Genomic DNA, 18,627 nt, shown 5'->3' with positions numbered 1-18,627 from the left:
TTTAGGGCTGCAAGTTTACTTTAGAAATTTGCAAATTGACTGAACTTAATGTATATGTGATTGCTAATCTGTGGCTAATAAGAAGAAAAATAAGTAAACTGCTCTAAGCATAGAACATACGATAATTTAACAGATGGACTTCAAGTGCCAGCCCAAGGAGGGAGTTCTACCTTTGTCATTTCGTTCTAGCAGCAGGGGGTCCAATTTCAAGGAGAGATTCAGCGACAACATCGCAGAGATTGCACAGTTCATGGTGGAGGCACTCTGTGAGGTTGAGGAGTGTGGTGTGGTTGGGGAAGTATTTTGGTGAGGATTGCAACTATTTTGGAGGCCATTTGCAGCAGGATTTGCAGGTGGATCGAATCACCTAGTAGTTGGGCCATTGAGGGAAATAGGGCCAAATTTCCAAAGTTAGTCATTGGCCAAATCTTTCGTGGGTTATTCTGGGTATTTGGTGGAAAGGCTGGGATTAATTTCCTAGAATTTTCTGAGCACCAGAGAGGGCCCTAGCAGTGGTTCCATTAAGCCAACAACGTGTTTCTAAGCATCTTCAATGCAGAGTTAGAGCAGCACAACAACGATAACAGAAGGGTGACTTATTTATTATTTGGGGCTTTGCTAGCTTGCCTTGAGCAAGCCCAGGTGCATTCCTTCCAACACCGTATTGTACACCCTTAATTTATCAATAAATGAGCTCAACAACGTAGTTTTTGGTGCAGTTCATGGTCTGATTGTGTGTTCACTGTTTTATGGTGTTTTTGTCTATGTTTGCTTTGTATATTTACTATGAATTTTCCCTAGGAATATTACAGTGGTATTAGCGTTGATAGACTTGGCACAACTTGTGGGAGCAATGCAACCTTTTACACCAAAGGATAAGCACAACGTGACATACCAAAGGCAAAGGTATAGGAGCAGAGAGAGGCAATTGTAGATTACCCCTGACCCTGTGACAATCGAGCCTAAGGTTGTAGAAACCAACATGGGGGACAATGAGGGAGACAAAAGGAGCGAGAAAAGGGAGTTTGCTGTTGATTTGGGGTAGCATCAGATATGCTCTAGCCACGAAATTTGGTGGAGAGGTTGGGGCACATGAGATCTCCAATACCCAGAAAGGGTTTGGGCAGATTCTAAACAGACCAGGAGATATTAAAATAACGAATATTTTTAATGGAGTCCCTAAGTCTAAACTTAAGGAAAATAAAATATTAATGTGTATTAATATGAATCTGTGTTAGAATGGTCCAAAAGACATGGATCAAGCCAAATCTAATCTTAGCCGTTGATTAGGGACTTAATCTCGGCCGTTGATATGTCAACAGAAAAAGTATAGGAGGAGGCTTGAGGGTCACTTGGAGAATACACCAGAGTGATCAGTGATTCTATTCTCTAGAGTGGGGTTTGCTAAGAGAGATAGAATTAGTGATCGGGAGATGCAGCTGAGGGGCATTTGAGTACAAAGAGACAGAGAGGCAGAGATAGTGTCGGGGGAGCAACGTAGTAGCTAAGAAGAGTGACGCAGAGCCCAGGCTGCAGAGCCAGCCTGGGCTCACGTAGGGCCACTCAGAGGCAGCCGGGAGTTGTGCAGAGTCTCAGAGAGGCCAGCGTTGCTGACACAAAGGGTTGACGCAAGGCCTCCCAGGGCTGACGCAGACCCATCCGGGGTGACGCAGGGCTAGCGTGAGGCAGAGAGGGGCTGAAATTCTCTGTTGGGTAGGCCAGTTTCGGCACCCAGATTGTATTATGATATTGCTTAATAAGGAAACCCTTAGATAGCTGCACTGGTTTTCCCACATTGGGTTTTCCCAGGGACATTAGTCCATAAATAATGGTGTCATATGGTGTGTTTGTTTCTGTTTCTTTTAGTTACTGATCTGTAATATGTTGAGCATGCACTAGTGTTTATTTTCAATATTTACATTGTAAATAACTTGTTAAGGAAAATAACAAGTAGGTAGGAATAAATTAGATAAAGTGCATGGAGGGTTTCTAACTAAGTAAACTTAGAAACTTCAACATGGTATCAAAGCGTGATTGCAGATCACAGGAGGACTAAAGGACATCAGTCGAGTGGAGCAATAGCAGCAGAAAACAACTATCCCGAGTTGACAGACGCTATTTCTAGCAAAGCAACAACAAGGAAGGGTGACGCAGTGCCTACGTCATCAAGGGTGAGCCGGGAAGAGGCAACGCAGAGGCTAAGGAAGGCAAAAGAAGCCTCACACAGAGCCACGCAGTAGTTGGGAGGGCTGATGCAGTTGGCTGAGGAGGTCGGGTTGCTGGTGCCGAGATTGCATAGAACCTAGGAGCTCTCACCTTCAGGTTGCTGGGGTTTAGAAGGCTGCGGGAATATTGCAGAGTGGAGCTGGTGAGGTACTGTAGTCAGAACAGTACCTGACAGAGCAAGGCCAGAGGAGTTGCTACCGAGGGTTTCTAGTCGAGGAACCCAGATCAGTGGTGCGGTTGCACAAGACGATCAGAGTAGGGGGCATCTCGATAGCGACAAAAGGATTTCCAGGAGGGAAATCAGGACTTAAAAGGAGTCCAGAAGAGAACTTCCAGATGGGAAGTAGAGACTCAGAGGAGTCGAACAGAGAACTTCCAGGAGGGAAGTAGAGGAACATCATGGCACTACACGGAGTAAGAGATTAGGATAGACAGGACGGAGCATCGAACTTCGCAGTCTGGAAGGCCAGAATCTTATCCGTACTTGACAGGAATCATGTCAAAAACTTTGCCTTGAAGGTAATCGCTGTCCCAGTTGACCCCAAAGATAATGACAAGTACGAGGAGGCGATGGGGAGGGCCAAGAGAATTATCCTTGACAGGGTCAAGGATCATGTAGTACCACACATAGCTGAGAAGGAAACAACATTTGAGATGTGGGAGGCTCTCAAGAAGTTGTACCAGCATACTTCTGTGCAGAGAAGAATGCTGCTTGAGAATCAGTTGAGGTCGTATCAGATGAAGAAGGGAGAACCAATTGACACCTTCCTCGGAGGATTGAATGAGATCCAAGATCAGTTGATTGCTATAGAGGCGACACCGGATCAGGGGCTGATGGTGAGCACAACCCTGAATGCTGTCTCAAAAGACTGGGAGGTGTTTGTCTAGAGTATATTGGGCAGAGGGACTCTCCCACCTTGGGATGAGATGTGGGCAGCTCTTCGCTAGGAAGAGATCAGACGACAATCGAAGACGGGTAGCAGCAACAAGGGGATCAAAGTCAAGCAGGAGGAGGAAGATGTGGCCCTAGCATCTAAGGGAAAGTAGGAGAAGCAGAAGAAGAAAGATCTCTCCAAGATCAAGTGCTTCCACTGTGGGGAGTTGGGTCATTATGCGACCCAGTGTCCAAGGAAGAAGAGTAAGGGAGAGTCTTCCGAGACTAAGGTAGCGACAACACGGGCAAAGAAGGAAGTTCTGACAGACGATGATTGTGCCATGAGTGCACACGCACCACTTGAGAAGAAGTGGGGAGACATCGAGCTGTAGAGGACTACAGGCGATGAGGGGCAGGATCCTCGAGGTACACAACCTCTTGGATTAGGCCTTGCTACGGGAGTCCCAAAGAGGAGTAGCAAGACTCGCTGAGTCGGGTAGAGACGGATGCGGATGGAGCGGCAGAGAGAGCTACAGTGCAGAAGTCCCGAGACAGCGCGAGGCTAGCAGGCTGCAGCAGTGCGAGAGGCACAGGAATGTTGCACCAGTGCAGGATGACACAAAGAGGTGTGCAATGGTGTGAGATGCAGGGAGTTGTTGCAGTAGCGCAGAGGTCAGAGAGGGAGCACTTGTCAGTGGCAGAGGGAGCTTCAACATAAGTGGGTGTCTCTAGCCCAACAGGGAGGTCAGATTCGGAGATCAATTACTTACTTCTCAGTGATTGAGTTGCAGTGCAGCAGTGGGTAGCACGATGCAACATGATGAGAGGAGGTGCAGTGCGGATGCAGTGCTGGGAGAAAGGACCAGCAACAACACAAATGTAGAGGGAGCTGTCGTACAGATGCAGCAGTGGCAGTGGCAGAACCATGGGCAGCAATACAGGATGCAACAGTGCAGAGGATGTTGGGCAGGAAGGCCTAGCATCAGCACAGGTATTGATGTCGGATGATCAGAGTAATACTTAGTGAGGAGTATTGCTAGAGCACAGTGCTCACTAAGAGGGAGTGTTGATTTCAGGTAGCATCGGATGTGCTCTAGCCACGAAATTTGGTGGAGAGGTTGGGGCACATGAGATCTCCAGTACCCAGAAAGGGTTTGGGCAAATTCTAAACAGATTAGGAGATATTAAAATAATGAATAGTTTTAATGGAGTCCCTAAGTCTAAACTTAGGGAAAATAAAATATTACTGTGTATTAATATGAATCTGTGTTAGAATGGTCCAAAAGACATGGATCAAGCCAGATCTAATCTTAGCCGTTGATTAGGAACTTAATCTCGGCCATTGATATATCAACAGGAAAAGTATAAGAGGAGGCTTGAGGGTCACTTGGAGAATACACCAGAGTGATCAGTCATTCTATTCTCTAGAGCGGGGTTTGCTAAGAGAGATAGAATTAGTGATCGAGAGATGTAGCTGAGGGGCATTTGAGTACAGAGAGATAGAGAGGCAGAGATAGTGCCAGGGGAGTAGCGCAGTAGCCAAGGAGAGTGATGCAGAGCCAGCTAGGGCTCACGCAGGGCCATGCAGAGGTAGTTGAGAGCTGCGCAGAGCCTCAGAGAGGCTAGCGTTGCTGATGCAGAGGGCCAGAGGGCTGATGCAGGGCCCCCTAGGGCTGACGTAGACCCATTCGGCGTGACGCAGGGCTAGCGTGATGCAGAGAGGGGCTGACACAGTCCAGAGAGAGGCTGACGCTGGGGTTTCTGGGGTAGATTGGTGCTAAGTAGCTGCCGGAAGGATTATTTGGGGTTTCAGCCAGGAGATTTGTCAGAAATTGAGAGGTTTTACTACCAAGGAAATTCTCTGTTGGGTAGGCCAGTTTCGACACCTAGATTGTACTTTGATATTGCTTAATAAGAAAACCCTCAGATAGTTGCACCGGTTTTCCCACATTGGGTTTTTCCGGGGACATTAGTCCAAAAATAATGGTGCCATATGGTGTGTTTGTTTCTGTTTCTTTTAGTTATTGATTTGTAATATGTTGAGCATGCACTAGTGTTTATTTTCAGTATTTACATTGTAAATAACTTATTAAGGAAAATAACAAGTAGGTAGGAATAAATTAGATAAAGTGCATGGAGGGTTTCTAACTAAGTAAACTTATAAACTTCAACATTTGCCCATCTTTTGTTGAAGGCAATGCAGGATTTGTCTAGGAATATTGAAGGAATGTGCCAGCAGAATGGCAACGACAATAAGGGTAAGGGAGTCCAAGTATATTTCCAATTTGGAGAAGGATCTGTTACTTCGCAGCACCACGTATCCCTTAATCCCAACATGCCACTTACTCCAAGCACACCTCCTAGGTCTACCATTCCCACATTTCTAACATCTGGAGCTGGTGGGCAACCAGAGCATGAGGATGCACCTTATGGGGACTATTTCTTGGAGTATCAGTGATATGGACCTAATTTTGGGAAGGCCATTACTTTCAAGGATTTCTGCGAGTTGAAGGGCAATAATAGGCCCAAGGGGCAAATTGGAGGAGGCTACGTGCAGGGGACAGACTTGCAGCTCACTGTGGGGAGGCTATTTCTCCCAATTTTCGATGGCTCTTCTAAGAGCTCGGCCAAGGCGTGGGTCAAAAATTTGGATGTCTATTTCCAGGTGAATTAGATGGAGGGGGAAGCCCACGACTGGTGGTTCCATGCTCTGACCACATTGGGGCATGCAGGAGTGACCGCTTATAATTTCACCAGGAGGGTGCAGGAGCAGTTTGAGAAGAAATATCACGAGGAGTACTTTGGGGAGATGACAAGGCTCAGGCATATCGAAGAATCTACATGTTTGTGGAGGGGCTAGTAGAGCCATTACGTGGGTTAGTGAGGTCCAATAGGCCCACTACATTATAGGACGCAGTAGGGAGAGCCCAAGATTTATAGGATGCCCTACCTAGGGCTCGAGCACCACTACCCCCAGACAGGGTTTCCAACAAAGGGGAAAAGACACCAGGGCTCCACCACCGACGGCCAATCAGGGGCGTGGGCAGCTGGACGAGGAGACTCAGAGATACCTACGGAGGAGGAAATTTTGTTTCACCTGTTAGGAGCTGTGGGCATAATGCCACAAATGTGCAGCGGGCAAGGCCCATTATATCGAGGTCTTCTCTGACAACGATGCAAAGGATGAGACATATTTTGAGATGGGTGGAGATGACAACGCAACACCTCAGGAGGGAGGGCCACCACCACCACCACCATCGAGAGGGGGAGTTTCCTTTGCACCTTCCGGAGGGGTCCTTGCATCACTGCGCGGGGTACCCAAGTTTTTGACCCTGAGGATCATAGGCATTGCTCAGGGGCAGTGTGTATCAATTTTGGTGGACAGTGGGGCTACCCACAATTTCATTGATGCCTAATTGGTTTAGAGGAGGGGCATCACAACTGAGGAGTTTGAGGGGTTCTTGTGCTTGGGGACATGACCATGCAGTGCACACGCTACGTGCCAGCCTTGACAGTGACCATGGGGACTACTCCATGATAGATCACTTCTTTGTAGTAGACATACTGGACACAAATGTGGTGTTGGGAGTACAATGGTTCTATTCGCTTGGTTGAGTCACGACCGATTGGAGGAAGTTGGAGCTGGAGTTTGTAGGGCCGGATGGCAAGCTAATGTTGCTACGGGGAATGCACTCCTAGCCACCGCAGATTGTTTCGGCCCACATGATGGAGGTTGATTTGAGACATTGGGACATTGAGTGGGCTGTGGAGTTGAGGATTTCAGAGGTTGGGGGCAAGCCCAAGCCACCACATTCAAAGATACATGCTATTTTGGATAGATACACAGTAGTGTTTGGAGACACCATCGGGTTAACCACTTGATTGGGGGTTTGAGCATACTGTTGAGCTGGAGACGGTAGTACAGGCCATGGTCACCTCTCCTTACCAACATCCCAAGGCATATCAGGATGAGATAGAGAGAGCTTTCCATGAGCTGTTGGCACTTGGTCACATCAAGCCTAGTTCCAACCCTTTTGCTTCATCTGTTGTACTGGTGAAGAAGAAGGATGGGTCCTTGCGCATGTGCATAGGTTATGAGGCCCTCAACAAAAAGACACTAATGAACCGCTACCCCATCCCACGTATAGATGAGCTGAGGGGGGCTAAGTTCTTTTCGAAGATTGATTTGCGGTCGAGGTACCATCAGATCCAGGTGAGGGACTAGGATGTCCCAAAGACAACATTTTGGTGCCATTATGGGCACTTTGAGTTCTTGGTTATGCCCTTTGGGCTGACCAATGCGCCAGCTACCTTCCAGTCATGCATGAACCACGTATTTCGTGGGTAGTTGAGGAAGTTCGTGCTAGTGTTCTTCGATGACATACTGATCTATAGCCGAACTTGGGAGGAGCACTTGTAGCACATTGAGACAGTGCTGCGCATTCTGGAGGAGCAACAATTTTATGCTAAACTGTCCAAGTGCAAGTTTGGGTTGACTGAGATGCTCTATTTAGGGCATATCATTGGGGTGGACGGTGTGAGAGTACATGAGGAGAAGATTCGAGCTATCCAGGATTGGCCAGAGCCTCGAAATGTGACAAAGTTGAGGGAATTTGTGGGCATTCGCACTTATTACAGGAAGTTTGTGAAGGGCTTCTCCCAGCATTTGAGTGGGACCACTACAGCGCAGGAGGCTTTTGAGCGCCTCAAACAGGTCATGAGTAGCTGTCTGGTATTGGCACTCCTCGACTTCACCCAGTCCTTTGTGCTGGAGTGCGATGCATCGAGAACAGGTGTGGGGGCCGTGTTGTTGCAGGGAGGGCACCCCATAGCTTTCTAGATTCTGAAGCTACTGCCCCATGGGCTACTGTACTCGATATATGACAAGGAGATGCTGGCCATCATGCATGCGCTGGCTAAGTTCAGACAGTATTTGGTGGGGAACAGGTTCAAAGTCAAGATAGACCACAACAACCTTAGGTTCTTCTTGGAGCAGAAACAATTGCAGGAGAGGCAACAAAAGTGGGTGAGCAAGCTCCAAGCATATGACTTTGACATTGAGTATGTCAAGGGAAAACACAACGTGGTGGCTGATGCGTTGTCCAGGAGGCCAGCCACTCTCTCTTTGATGAGTATTGCCCCGGATTGGAGGGTGTAGCTACTAGTGGAGTACTCCAAGGATCGGTTCGCGTGTGAGGTCCTTGATGGGATGGTGGCAGATGACCGATACAGGGTGATGAATGAGGTGATCTACTTCCGAGACTGGATTTATTTGGTACCCAACTCTCAACTGAGGGAGAAGATTCTACAGGCTGCCCATGACTCACCACTAGCAGGGCACCAGGGGTTCACGAAGACATATAGGGCCATTAGAGAGTGTTTTGCATGGAGGGGCCTCAAGGATGATGTTCTGAGGCATATCAGGGAGTGTGACACATGCCAGCGGAACAAGGGTGAGCAGTCACACCCTGCAGGCCTATTGCAGCTGCTTCCCATCCCTGAGGGGAAATGGGAGAGCATATCGATGGACTTCATTATTGGGTTGCCCACAGTACAGGGCAAGGACTACATTTACATGGTGGTGGATTGGCTGACGAAGTTTGCTTACTTCGCCATGTTAGCCCAGTACTTGGCCTCACAGGTGGCCAAATTGTTCTTCAGGGAGGTGTTTTGGCTACATGGTCTCCCAAAGACCATTGTCAGTGACCGGGACAATTGGTTCATGGGTGGATTCTGGCAGGAGCTATTTCGGTTGGTGGGCACTGAGCTCACTCTGAGTACTAGCTATCACCCTTAGACGGGCAGACGGAGATAGTTAACAAGTGGCTGGAGGGCTACTTGCGTAACTATGTGACAGGTCAACAACGAGCATGGATACGGTGGCTGCACTTGGGTGAATACTGCTACAACACTACATACCACATGTCCATAGGTATGTCTCCATTCCGAGCTTTGTATGGTTACGATGCATTGTCTTTTGCTGATGTTATGTTTGGAGACAGTAGGGCCCCAAGGGCCAAGGATTGGATACAGGAGAGCCAAGACATTTTGAGGGCTCTTAAAGACAACATGCGGATGGCCCAAAACCAATAGAAGCTTTATGCAGACAGGGGCAAAGTTGAGAGGCAGTTTGAAGTAGGGGACTTGGTCTTCTTGAGGCTTCAACTATATTGGTCGTCTTCGCTCAAACAAAAAGGGGATGAGAAGCTCAAGCCCCGCTTCTATGGACCGTATCATGTCACTCGAAGGGTTAGGGAGTTAGCATATGAGCTGGAGCTACCCCTGGGGAGTTAGGTGCACAACATCTTTCATGTATCTTACCTGGAAAAGGCGCTAGGACAGTAGGTTACAACAACTACAGAACTACCTCCTATGGACAACGAGGGGCATTTAATGCTGGATCCAGAGACCATTTTGGATAGCCAGGTGAGGCACTTGAGAAAGCGGGTCATCAAGGAGTGTTTGATCAGATGGAGGAATCTGCCAGATGAGGATTCTACCTGGGAGGGGGATGAAACAAAAACTTATTGCTCATTGGTGTTTACTAATTGATGATACATTAATGTGTAAATTCTGTGTAAGTAAGTATTTATTTATATTCATAAAAATCTGAGGGTGTATAATACCCTCGTGGCGGTTTGCCTATATAGGCAGTGATTGGCCATGAGGAATGAATAGTCATGTCCTTTGACTATTTTACCTCTTCACAATAATGTTTTTATAATTATGTAATGATTTATTTAATTAATTATTATTTATATAATTAATATTGTTATGAATATTTTATTTGTTGATTTGGGTAGCATCGGATGTGCTCTAGCCATGAAATTTGGTGGAGAGGCTAAGGAACATGAGATCTCCAAGACCCAAAAATCGTTTGGAGAAATTCCACCTGGATGAGGAGTTATTAAAATAATTAATATTTTTAATGGGTTCCTAAGTCTAAACTTAGGAAAATAGAAATATTAATGTGTATTAATATAATATGGGTGAGAAAGTTCTAAGTGAAGAGGAACAAGCTAGTTCTAATCTTAGCTGTTGATTAGGGACTTAATCTCGGCTGTTGATTCGTCAACAAGAAAGTATAAGAGGAGGCTTGAGGGTCAGTTGGAGACACACCAAGAGAGATCAGTCAGTTCGATTTTCTGGGGCGAGGTTTGCTGAGGAAATCGAACGAGTGATCAGTTGCAGTGAGGGGTAGTTCAGCAAGGGATTTTCATTCGAGGCTAAAGAATACATAACAGAGAGGCAGTGCAGTGCCCGGAGAGATAGCGCAGGCCCTAGAAGGGATGACGCAAAGGTCGAAGAGTTGACGTAGAGGACGCATAACGCTGACGCAGAAGCCGTAGAGGCCGACACTAGGCCTCAGAGGCAGTGCTAGGGAGATTTTGTGGGGCAGATTGGGAGCAGATCAGTAGATTCTGAGCTGGGAAAGGGTGACGCAGCTCCTGAAGGAGTGACGCAGTTCCAGAGCAGTGCTTGGAGCAGCTATCGCTGTCCAAAATAAGGAACAATCGAAGTTTTTTTAAATAATTGACCGGAGAATCCACAGTTTTATCATTTTTGGATCGACGTTTCGAATCCCAAGTGGGATCCATCTTCAGGATGAGAGAATGATTCTCTCATCATCATTCTCTCATCCTGAAGATGGATCCCACTTGGGATTCGAAACGTCGATCCAAAAATGATAAAACTGTGGATTCTCCGGTCAATTATTTAAAAGATTCATGCCACAGATCTCTAAAATCCAACAATCGAAGTTGCTGTGGGGTTTGATCATTTGGTTGCTGATTTGCCGGAATATTTGTCTTTGGATAGAGGTACTACTGCCAAGGATATTCTCTGTTGGGTGAGCCATTTATGGCACCCTAGTTGTATTCACGAATCTGCTTAATAATACAAACCCTCTATATGCTGCACCGATTTTCCCGAATTGGGTTTTTCTGGGGACAATTGTCCAAAAATAACGGTGTCCCTTGTGTTATTGTCTCAGTTTATTTCAGTGCATGATTTGTATATTTGTGAAGGCTGCAATAGTGTTTACTTCAATGTTTATGCAATTAAATAACTTGTTAATGTAAAGAACAAGTAGGAGATTGTAAACCAGTAATTGCAGTAGGGGTTTCTGATGTGTTAGATTCAGGAATTTTCACATTATTCATAAAATTGCCACCCCCTTTAGAGATGCTTTATTCTCAAAGCATAACCAGAAGGGGTTCTTCTAATTGAACATGTTGCTATGGAGCAACATCTTTGTGGTGGTTGGCGAAATCTTTTTGAGTATTTGTATTTTTTTGAAGCTAGGAGTGTTAACACCATTTAATTTATAATGTTGTCCTTGCCAGTTAAACTCCATGAATTGTTCTGCAAGGTTTGTACTTGTAGTATATCTCCCGAGTTGTATTAACCATTCTGCACCTAGAACTACATCCATTTCTTTGAGTGGTAGGGCAAATAGGTCTGTTTGTAGCTCCAGTTCTTGTATTTTGATTGAAGCTTTATGACATTCTCCTATTTCCTTGAATTTTTTCCCAGTTGTTTAGCAATATCGATGTTTATACAGTTGTCATTACTACCAGCATCTATAAGTATATTGACATTTCTGCCTCTTATGAGTCCCTTGAGCTTTAGGGCTTTAGGACATAATCTACTCCTCATGTTTGTTGATGGAGTAATAAGCTTAATCTTCCTTCTTGGAGATTGGTTCCTCTTCCTTCGAAGATGTCGTGAAACGTATTCAGTAGTTGCTTCTTGTTCTTGATCTCTGGGAGAGTTACTGTTTTCATCAAGTTTTTTCCGGTCACATGAGATTGCAACAAATGGCGGTTCCTCAGAATTTGAATCTTCACTGTGTGTGACAACGATTCCTTCATCACATTCTTGTACTTCAATTTGCTTCCCATCTACTATTTTATAGTAGCACACAGATGTGTCTTCACATATTTGTCCTGGCGTCCAATTTTCTCCACATTTGCGACAATAATTTTTCTTTTTAATCTTTTTTTTTTTATATTCTAGCTCATTACTTGAAGCGTCTGATTCCTTCTCGACTTCATAAATATATAATTTCTTGTTAAGGCATCTGTGTTTTGATGTACATTTGTCTCCACACTACCTACATTTGTTAGTTTCTTTTTTCCCCGAGTGTTGTTGTTGATCGCCATCTTCCTTGAATGATGACATTTTGAGCTTATGTGTTCTCTCAATAATTATTGCTGCATGTCTAGTTTCTTCAATGGTTTTGGGTTTATATAGTTTTAATTCTTCTCGAATATACTTTTTAAGGCCACATCTATATATTTTTAGTAGCTCTTCATTGGAAAACCCTCTTTGCCTTATAGCTAATACTTTCCATTTGTGGGTGTATTCGCTTAAAGTTCCTTTTTGTTTAAGGTGAACAAATCTTTCATAAACATCATCTTCTTCTTCGTCATGGAACCTTTTGAGCAGAGCTTTCACAAATTTTTTCCAGTTGAATGCATGAGCTTCACATCTGTTGGACCACTATAGGAACCAATCTAATGCTTCAATTTTCAGGTTGTTGGATGTGGTCATGACCTTCTCCTGTTCACCTATTGGCGAGTTTGCTTCGAAGATGGCGTCCATTTTATTTACCCACACAATGGCACCTTTATGGTCTTTACCATCGTACTTGGGTAATTCCCTTTTAATTCTGTGGAAGTTTCTTTCAGGAAATTTTGTATAGTATTGACTTCCTTGGAACTATATATGCGGTATTCGTGGGACTTCGTGCATTGACAGGAACTCATGACTTGGAAAAACTTCGCCTTTTGGCATCTTGGGGCTTTGTGGTGACTCTTGTGTGCTTAAGGGATTAAAGGGTGGATTGACTCCTCCCATAAACTGGTTCATCATGCTCTTCAATTCTTTGATATCATCTGCTATTTTGTCTTGACTACTAATTAACCTCTCTTGGTCTTTTCCTAGTTCATCTTGCTTCCTTTCGACGTTGTCAAGGCGTTGACGCATTTTATTGATTTCTTCCTAAATTCTCCTTGAATTCATATCATCATTGCTACTTCCCATTTTGTTCCTTTTTTTCTTTGTGGGCCCAATTTTAATTTTTTTATTTGTTTAAATAAAATAATAATAATACTATTATTGTTATTATTATTTTTTTAATTAATAATAATAATATTATTATTATTATTATTCTTTTTATAAATTAAATAATTAAATTATATTAATTTAGTTAAAAAATTGATTTATTAGGAACTATATAATTGATTATTTGCAACTATATAGTGTTTGACTTATATAATCTGCCGAAACGTAGAATTGAGCCACACCTGTTGACCGAACATCACAATCTTTAACGACGTAGTGCAGAGAATATACACAGAGGTATCGTCGACCGACAAGTGGAACGTGGAGCGGATTGGTTAGCGGGGGACAGACGGTGATCGGAAATGTCGAGGCAATGGTGAATCATTGGGCAACGTTTGACCACGTGATAAACGACTTGCAAATTCGACAACATACAACGTTGGGAGGTGTTGGTAACAGTGCAGAGTGAGTCGAGTGTCGACGGGTTTATGTGGCGAGACATGTTGAGGGGAGGGGCCAACACGACGAACAAAATACCGCGTACGGGCAACGTCGGGACAACGGACAGGGGTTGTTGGGAGGTGTTGGAGGTCACGGCGGGAGTGGAGTACGATGCAACCGGTGGTCACAACGGAACGCGACAGAGGACAGACAATGTTGGGGTTGAGCACGCGCAGCATGGGTAAGGTGTCGACAAGCACAACAACGTACAAGGAACAATGCTGGGAAAACACAGTGATGGTGGACAGGGGGTCGAGAGGGACACGATGGTAGGGTTGAGATTATGAGTGATGTGTGGGATGGATGGGTGAAACCAACACAGGTGGGAGGATTAGATGCTCTAATACCACTGAAACAAAAACTTCTTGCTCACTGGTGTTTACTAATTAAAGATACATTATGTGTAAATTCTGTGTAAGTAAGTATTTATTTATGCACTGGTGTTTACTAATTAAAGATACATTATGTGTAAATTATGTGTAAGTAAGTATTTATTTATATTCATAAAAATCTGAGTGTGTACAATACCCTCGTGGCGGTTTACCTATATAGGTAGTGACTAGCCATGAGGAATGAATAGTCATGTCCTTTGACTATTTTACCTCTTCACAATAATGCTTTTATAATTATGTAATTATTTATTTAATTAATAATTATTAAAATGTTATTTTTATAATTAATATTGCTATGAATATTTTATTCATAATAGGGGAGCAAATACTTCAGCATCCTTCGTTGCAGTTGCTTGAGGACAAGCAACGTTTTGGCGGGGAGGATTGTGATATTCCCACTTAGCATTTTGCTAAGTGAAATATCAATTTTGATCATTTTTGCTATATTGCACTTAGGAAATGTGGGTTTAGAGGTCCCACACATGATTTTTGGCTTAGAGCACACCCAAACATTAGAGCTGGAGGAAATATTGCAGCCTTAGTGGAGCGTGGGGGCCACCTCATGAGAATTTCAGCCCACATGAGGAGTACGCTCTCATTGGAGCAGATTTGGTGTGGGAAGTTCGAGCTGGGCCCACATGGGCATTTTGGAGGCATCTTTGACAAAAGGAGGAAGAGACACTCAATTGCTCATTCATTCATCATTTGCAAAACTGTCTTTTGACAAGAGCACGCTTGAGCTGAAGCCAAGTCTGCAAGTGCTGTTTAACACACGAGTGTCTCCGAGCGAAGATCTCAACTCTTGCTTCGGTGGACTTTGAGTGCCATCCCAAGGAGGGAATTCTACCTTTGTCATTTCGTACCAATAGCAAGAGGTCCAATTTCAGGTAGAGATTCAGCTACAATAGCACAGGGATTGCGCATTTCATCATGGAGGCACTTCGGGAGGTTGAGGAGTGTGGTGTGGTTGAGGCTGAAACTTGGAGAGAAGGTCGGGGAAGTATTTTGGTGAGGATTGCAGCTATTTTGGAGGCCATTTGCAGCAGGATTTATAGGTGGGTCGAATCACCCAGCAGTTGAGCCATTGAGGGAAATAGGGCCGAATTTCCGAAGTCAATCATTGGCCAAATCCTTCGTGGGTTATTCTGGGTATTTGGTGGAGAGGCTAGGATTAATTTCCCAGAATTTTCTGAGCACCAGAGAGGGCCCTAGCAGCAGTTCCATTCAGCCAACAACCTATTTCTGGGCATCTTCAGCGCAGAAGCATATAACATAAGGGTGACTTATTTACCATTTGGGACTTTGCTAGCTTGCCTTGAGCAAGCCCAGGTGCATTCCTTCCAGCACCGTATTGTACGCCCTTAATTTATCAATAAAAGACCTCAGCAACGCAGTTTTTGGTGCAGTTCATGGTTTGATTGTGTGTTCATTGTTTTATGGTGTTTTTGTCTATGTTTGCTTTGTATATTTACTGTGAATTTTCTCTAGGAATATTACAAATTTACTAACTCCATGGACTCATCAATGGTAAAAGGAAGACTGGTCATGGTCTTTCTCTGTTTAAGGCACACGTACAGAGAAAACCTTCTATCATTACACTTTTGAACAATTAAAGGAAGCTGCATGGGCATTCATTGGGGTCATTGAAATTTTGTTTGGGAGTTCATGTCAACTTGCTTGATCTTTTCTCTTGTCATTTGGCATTAGAGCCTCACAATTAGAGGCCACATCTGCATTTTTTTTTTTGAGACCATCTTTTGCTATGGAGCAACAAATTTTCTACTTCCTTCCCTCCTTATATAATGGCATGTGCTACAATCGACATCAAATCCTTCGTGGGTTATTCTGGGTATTTGGTGGAGAGACCGGGATTAATTTCCCAGAATTTTCTGAGCACCAGAGAGGGCCCTAGCAGCAGTTCCATTCAGCCAACAACCTATTTCTGGGCATCTTCAGCACAGAGCTAGAGCAGCGCAGAAGCAGATAACATAAGGGTGACTTATTTATCATTTGGGCCTTTGCTAGCTTGCCTTGAGCAAGACCAGGTGCATTCCTTTCAGCACCATATTGTACACCCTTAATTTATCAATAAAAGAGCTCAACAATGCAGTTTTTGGTGCAGTTCATGGTCTGATTTGTATGTTCATTGTTTTATGGTGTTTTTGTGTATGTTTGCTTTGTATATTTACTGTGAATTTTCCTTAGGAATATTACAAATTTACTAACTCCATGAACTCATCCATGGTACAAGGAAGACTGATCATGGTCTTTCTCTGGCTAAGGCACACACACAGAGGAAACCTTCTGTCGCTACACTTTTGAACAATTAAAGGAAGCTGCATGGCACTCAAACAAAGTTATACTTTCTACTGAAGGGATCTCTCCTGCCATGTTCAACTCTCTAAATTTGATAAGATAATATTATTTCTTTCAGCAAGTTGTGGCATTCATTGGTGTCATTGAAATTTTGTTTGGGAGTTCATGTCAACTTGCTTGATCTTTGCTCTTATCATTTGGCATCAGAGCCTCACAATTAGAGGCCACATCTGCAATTTTTTCTGAGACCATCGTTTGCTATGGAGCAGCACATTTTCAACTTCCTTCCCTCCTTGTATAATGGTATGTGCTACAAGCAACATTATGAGGATTTGTAGCACTCTAGTGACTCCCATAGTCCTTTGTTTGATTAACTCTATAGTCAAACACAATTTTGCAACAACATATTTACTATATTTGGTGCCCTACACTCCAGGGCAAAGCAACTGAATTGAAAAAGTTCTTGGCAAGATCTTGTTTGGAATTGCAATTTGAAAAAGAATCTTGATTTTTAATCAATTGACTTGGGTTAGAGAGGATTCTTAACAATTGTGGGATGTGTAAAGAATATTAGGATGTTCGAAGTGATATGGCTTTTATTTAATTAGGCCTGAAAAGAGATGGATACTGGTAAAAGTTACATTATATGATAATTCATTTTGACTAAAGTGTATTCAATACTGTGAAGTTCAAAATCATAGTTTCAATTTAATCTGACCTAAATAAATAGACAATGGTGAAAATTAGGTGGGATGGAAATTCATTTTGATGTTATCGTCCATATCTATTTTGAGCATCTCCAAATTTGTAAGAGAATCTGGTTTCCATTCTGACCTGTGATGTTTGGTGTTCATTGAGTCTGATCCAGTATGTTTGCATGGGGTGTTTTGTAATATTATTCAAACTTTCCTGTTCAAAACATTCCATGGCTTTGGCTATTTCATTACATTAATGGATAAGCAATATTTTACAGGGACATTCTATTATCCTATTTTAAATGTGAGGATGACAAACTAGTTCTGGGATCCTTGGGTATGCTGATTTCCCTGGTACAAAACAGAGGTGGGAAGTTTGTTTCTTTTGTTTATGCTATTTTTGCAACAGATAGTTACACATTGTTTGTTTTTGGCTACTACTAAGTCTTCCTTCTATTCTTCTCTGCAGAACTGGATGATTCTTTACTAGATGCATTAGGAATTCTACCCCAAAGGAAGCAACATAAACAACTTTTGCTGGTATGAAGATTGTGATACTTATTCAGTGAACATTTTCCTTTATTGAACCATTTCATTTTTATTACAATCATTAATCCCAGAAATTTTATTGCAATTCTAGCTCTTTTCAGTTAGTTTTGTTGAATTGATTCTTGAGCTTTATCCCTAGATTGCGTAATTTAACAAATGTTCATAAATGCGAGTTAGCTATAGTGTTTAAATAAGTCACATGGTTGGTGATTAAATTTGGTGAGCAATATTATCTTCATATAAAGGTCAATTTGGAAAGCTTGAAAAATATCTCCAGAATCTCAGCAAGTGGAGAATAACTCCGCTTTTGAATGTTTGCCAGTCCACTTGATATATGATCTTTTGATAAGTGACCAAAGGAATTTGGCAAATTAAAACTCAATTATGAGAAAATCTCTCACAGCTTTAGCTGCTAGCATCTGGATGTGAAAAAGAAACACTGAATAAATGCCTGGTGACATTGACAGTACTTGTTTGTATTTTGCTGTGGAAGAAACACTGAATAGGACTACCAATTCCATTGATGTTGTATTCTTTCACTGGTAGTCTATTTCCATTTATAAGGCTAAAATATATTTATCAAGACAAATAGGAGGGCAAGTAATATCAATCATTTGTAGAGTCTTCTTTAGTGCTCTGATCACTGCCTGAACTTTAATCATCAATATGATCTCTATGATTACTCCTGATAAGAAATTTGTCTATTGCGTTAGTATATTGGTTTTTTGTTTCTCTAGGACCCTGAACTAACTCTGCCCTAGTTAGCAGACCTATCCTGGTCCATTTCTGACAAAATTATACTTGTGGACTGGGCCATAATAGCATGTAGTGAGAGATTACTAGTACAGGAAGACTGCCTAGCTATGGATATTATCCCTCCACGTGGACTGATCTACCTTGCTCATGGTCTACTTTAGTCTTACAAATCATTTTATTTGTAAAAATGGTTGTAGAATGATGCCGTGAACCTCAGATGATTGTCTTATGATATACACGGGCTGTTCTC

General features: G+C 43.2%; 1 protein-coding gene across 5 annotated transcripts in view; it reads left to right on the top strand.

Annotated features, from left to right (window-relative positions):
- LOC149146562 (protein TRANSPARENT TESTA 9-like) overlaps positions 1-18,627 on the top strand; it is a 201,869-nt gene that overhangs the window by 71,381 nt on the left and 111,861 nt on the right. For all 5 annotated transcript variants that reach the window (XM_089449352.1, XM_089449350.1, XM_089449353.1 and 2 more), the window contains exons 11-12: positions 17,351-17,439; positions 17,542-17,612. In XM_089449352.1, coding sequence (XP_089305478.1) covers positions 17,351-17,439; positions 17,542-17,612 — 160 coding nt within the window. The remainder of the gene's footprint in view (positions 1-17,350; positions 17,440-17,541; positions 17,613-18,627) is intronic.

The sequence above is a fragment of the Pinus tabuliformis genome, chromosome X, assembly GCF_031772625.1.
Source record: "Pinus tabuliformis cultivar Carrire ecotype Pingquan chromosome X, CPIR1, whole genome shotgun sequence".
Taxonomy (NCBI): domain Eukaryota; kingdom Viridiplantae; phylum Streptophyta; class Pinopsida; order Pinales; family Pinaceae; genus Pinus; species Pinus tabuliformis.
The sequence above is the reverse complement of the archived record's forward strand: the minus strand, read 5'-3'. Positions and strand labels throughout refer to the sequence as shown.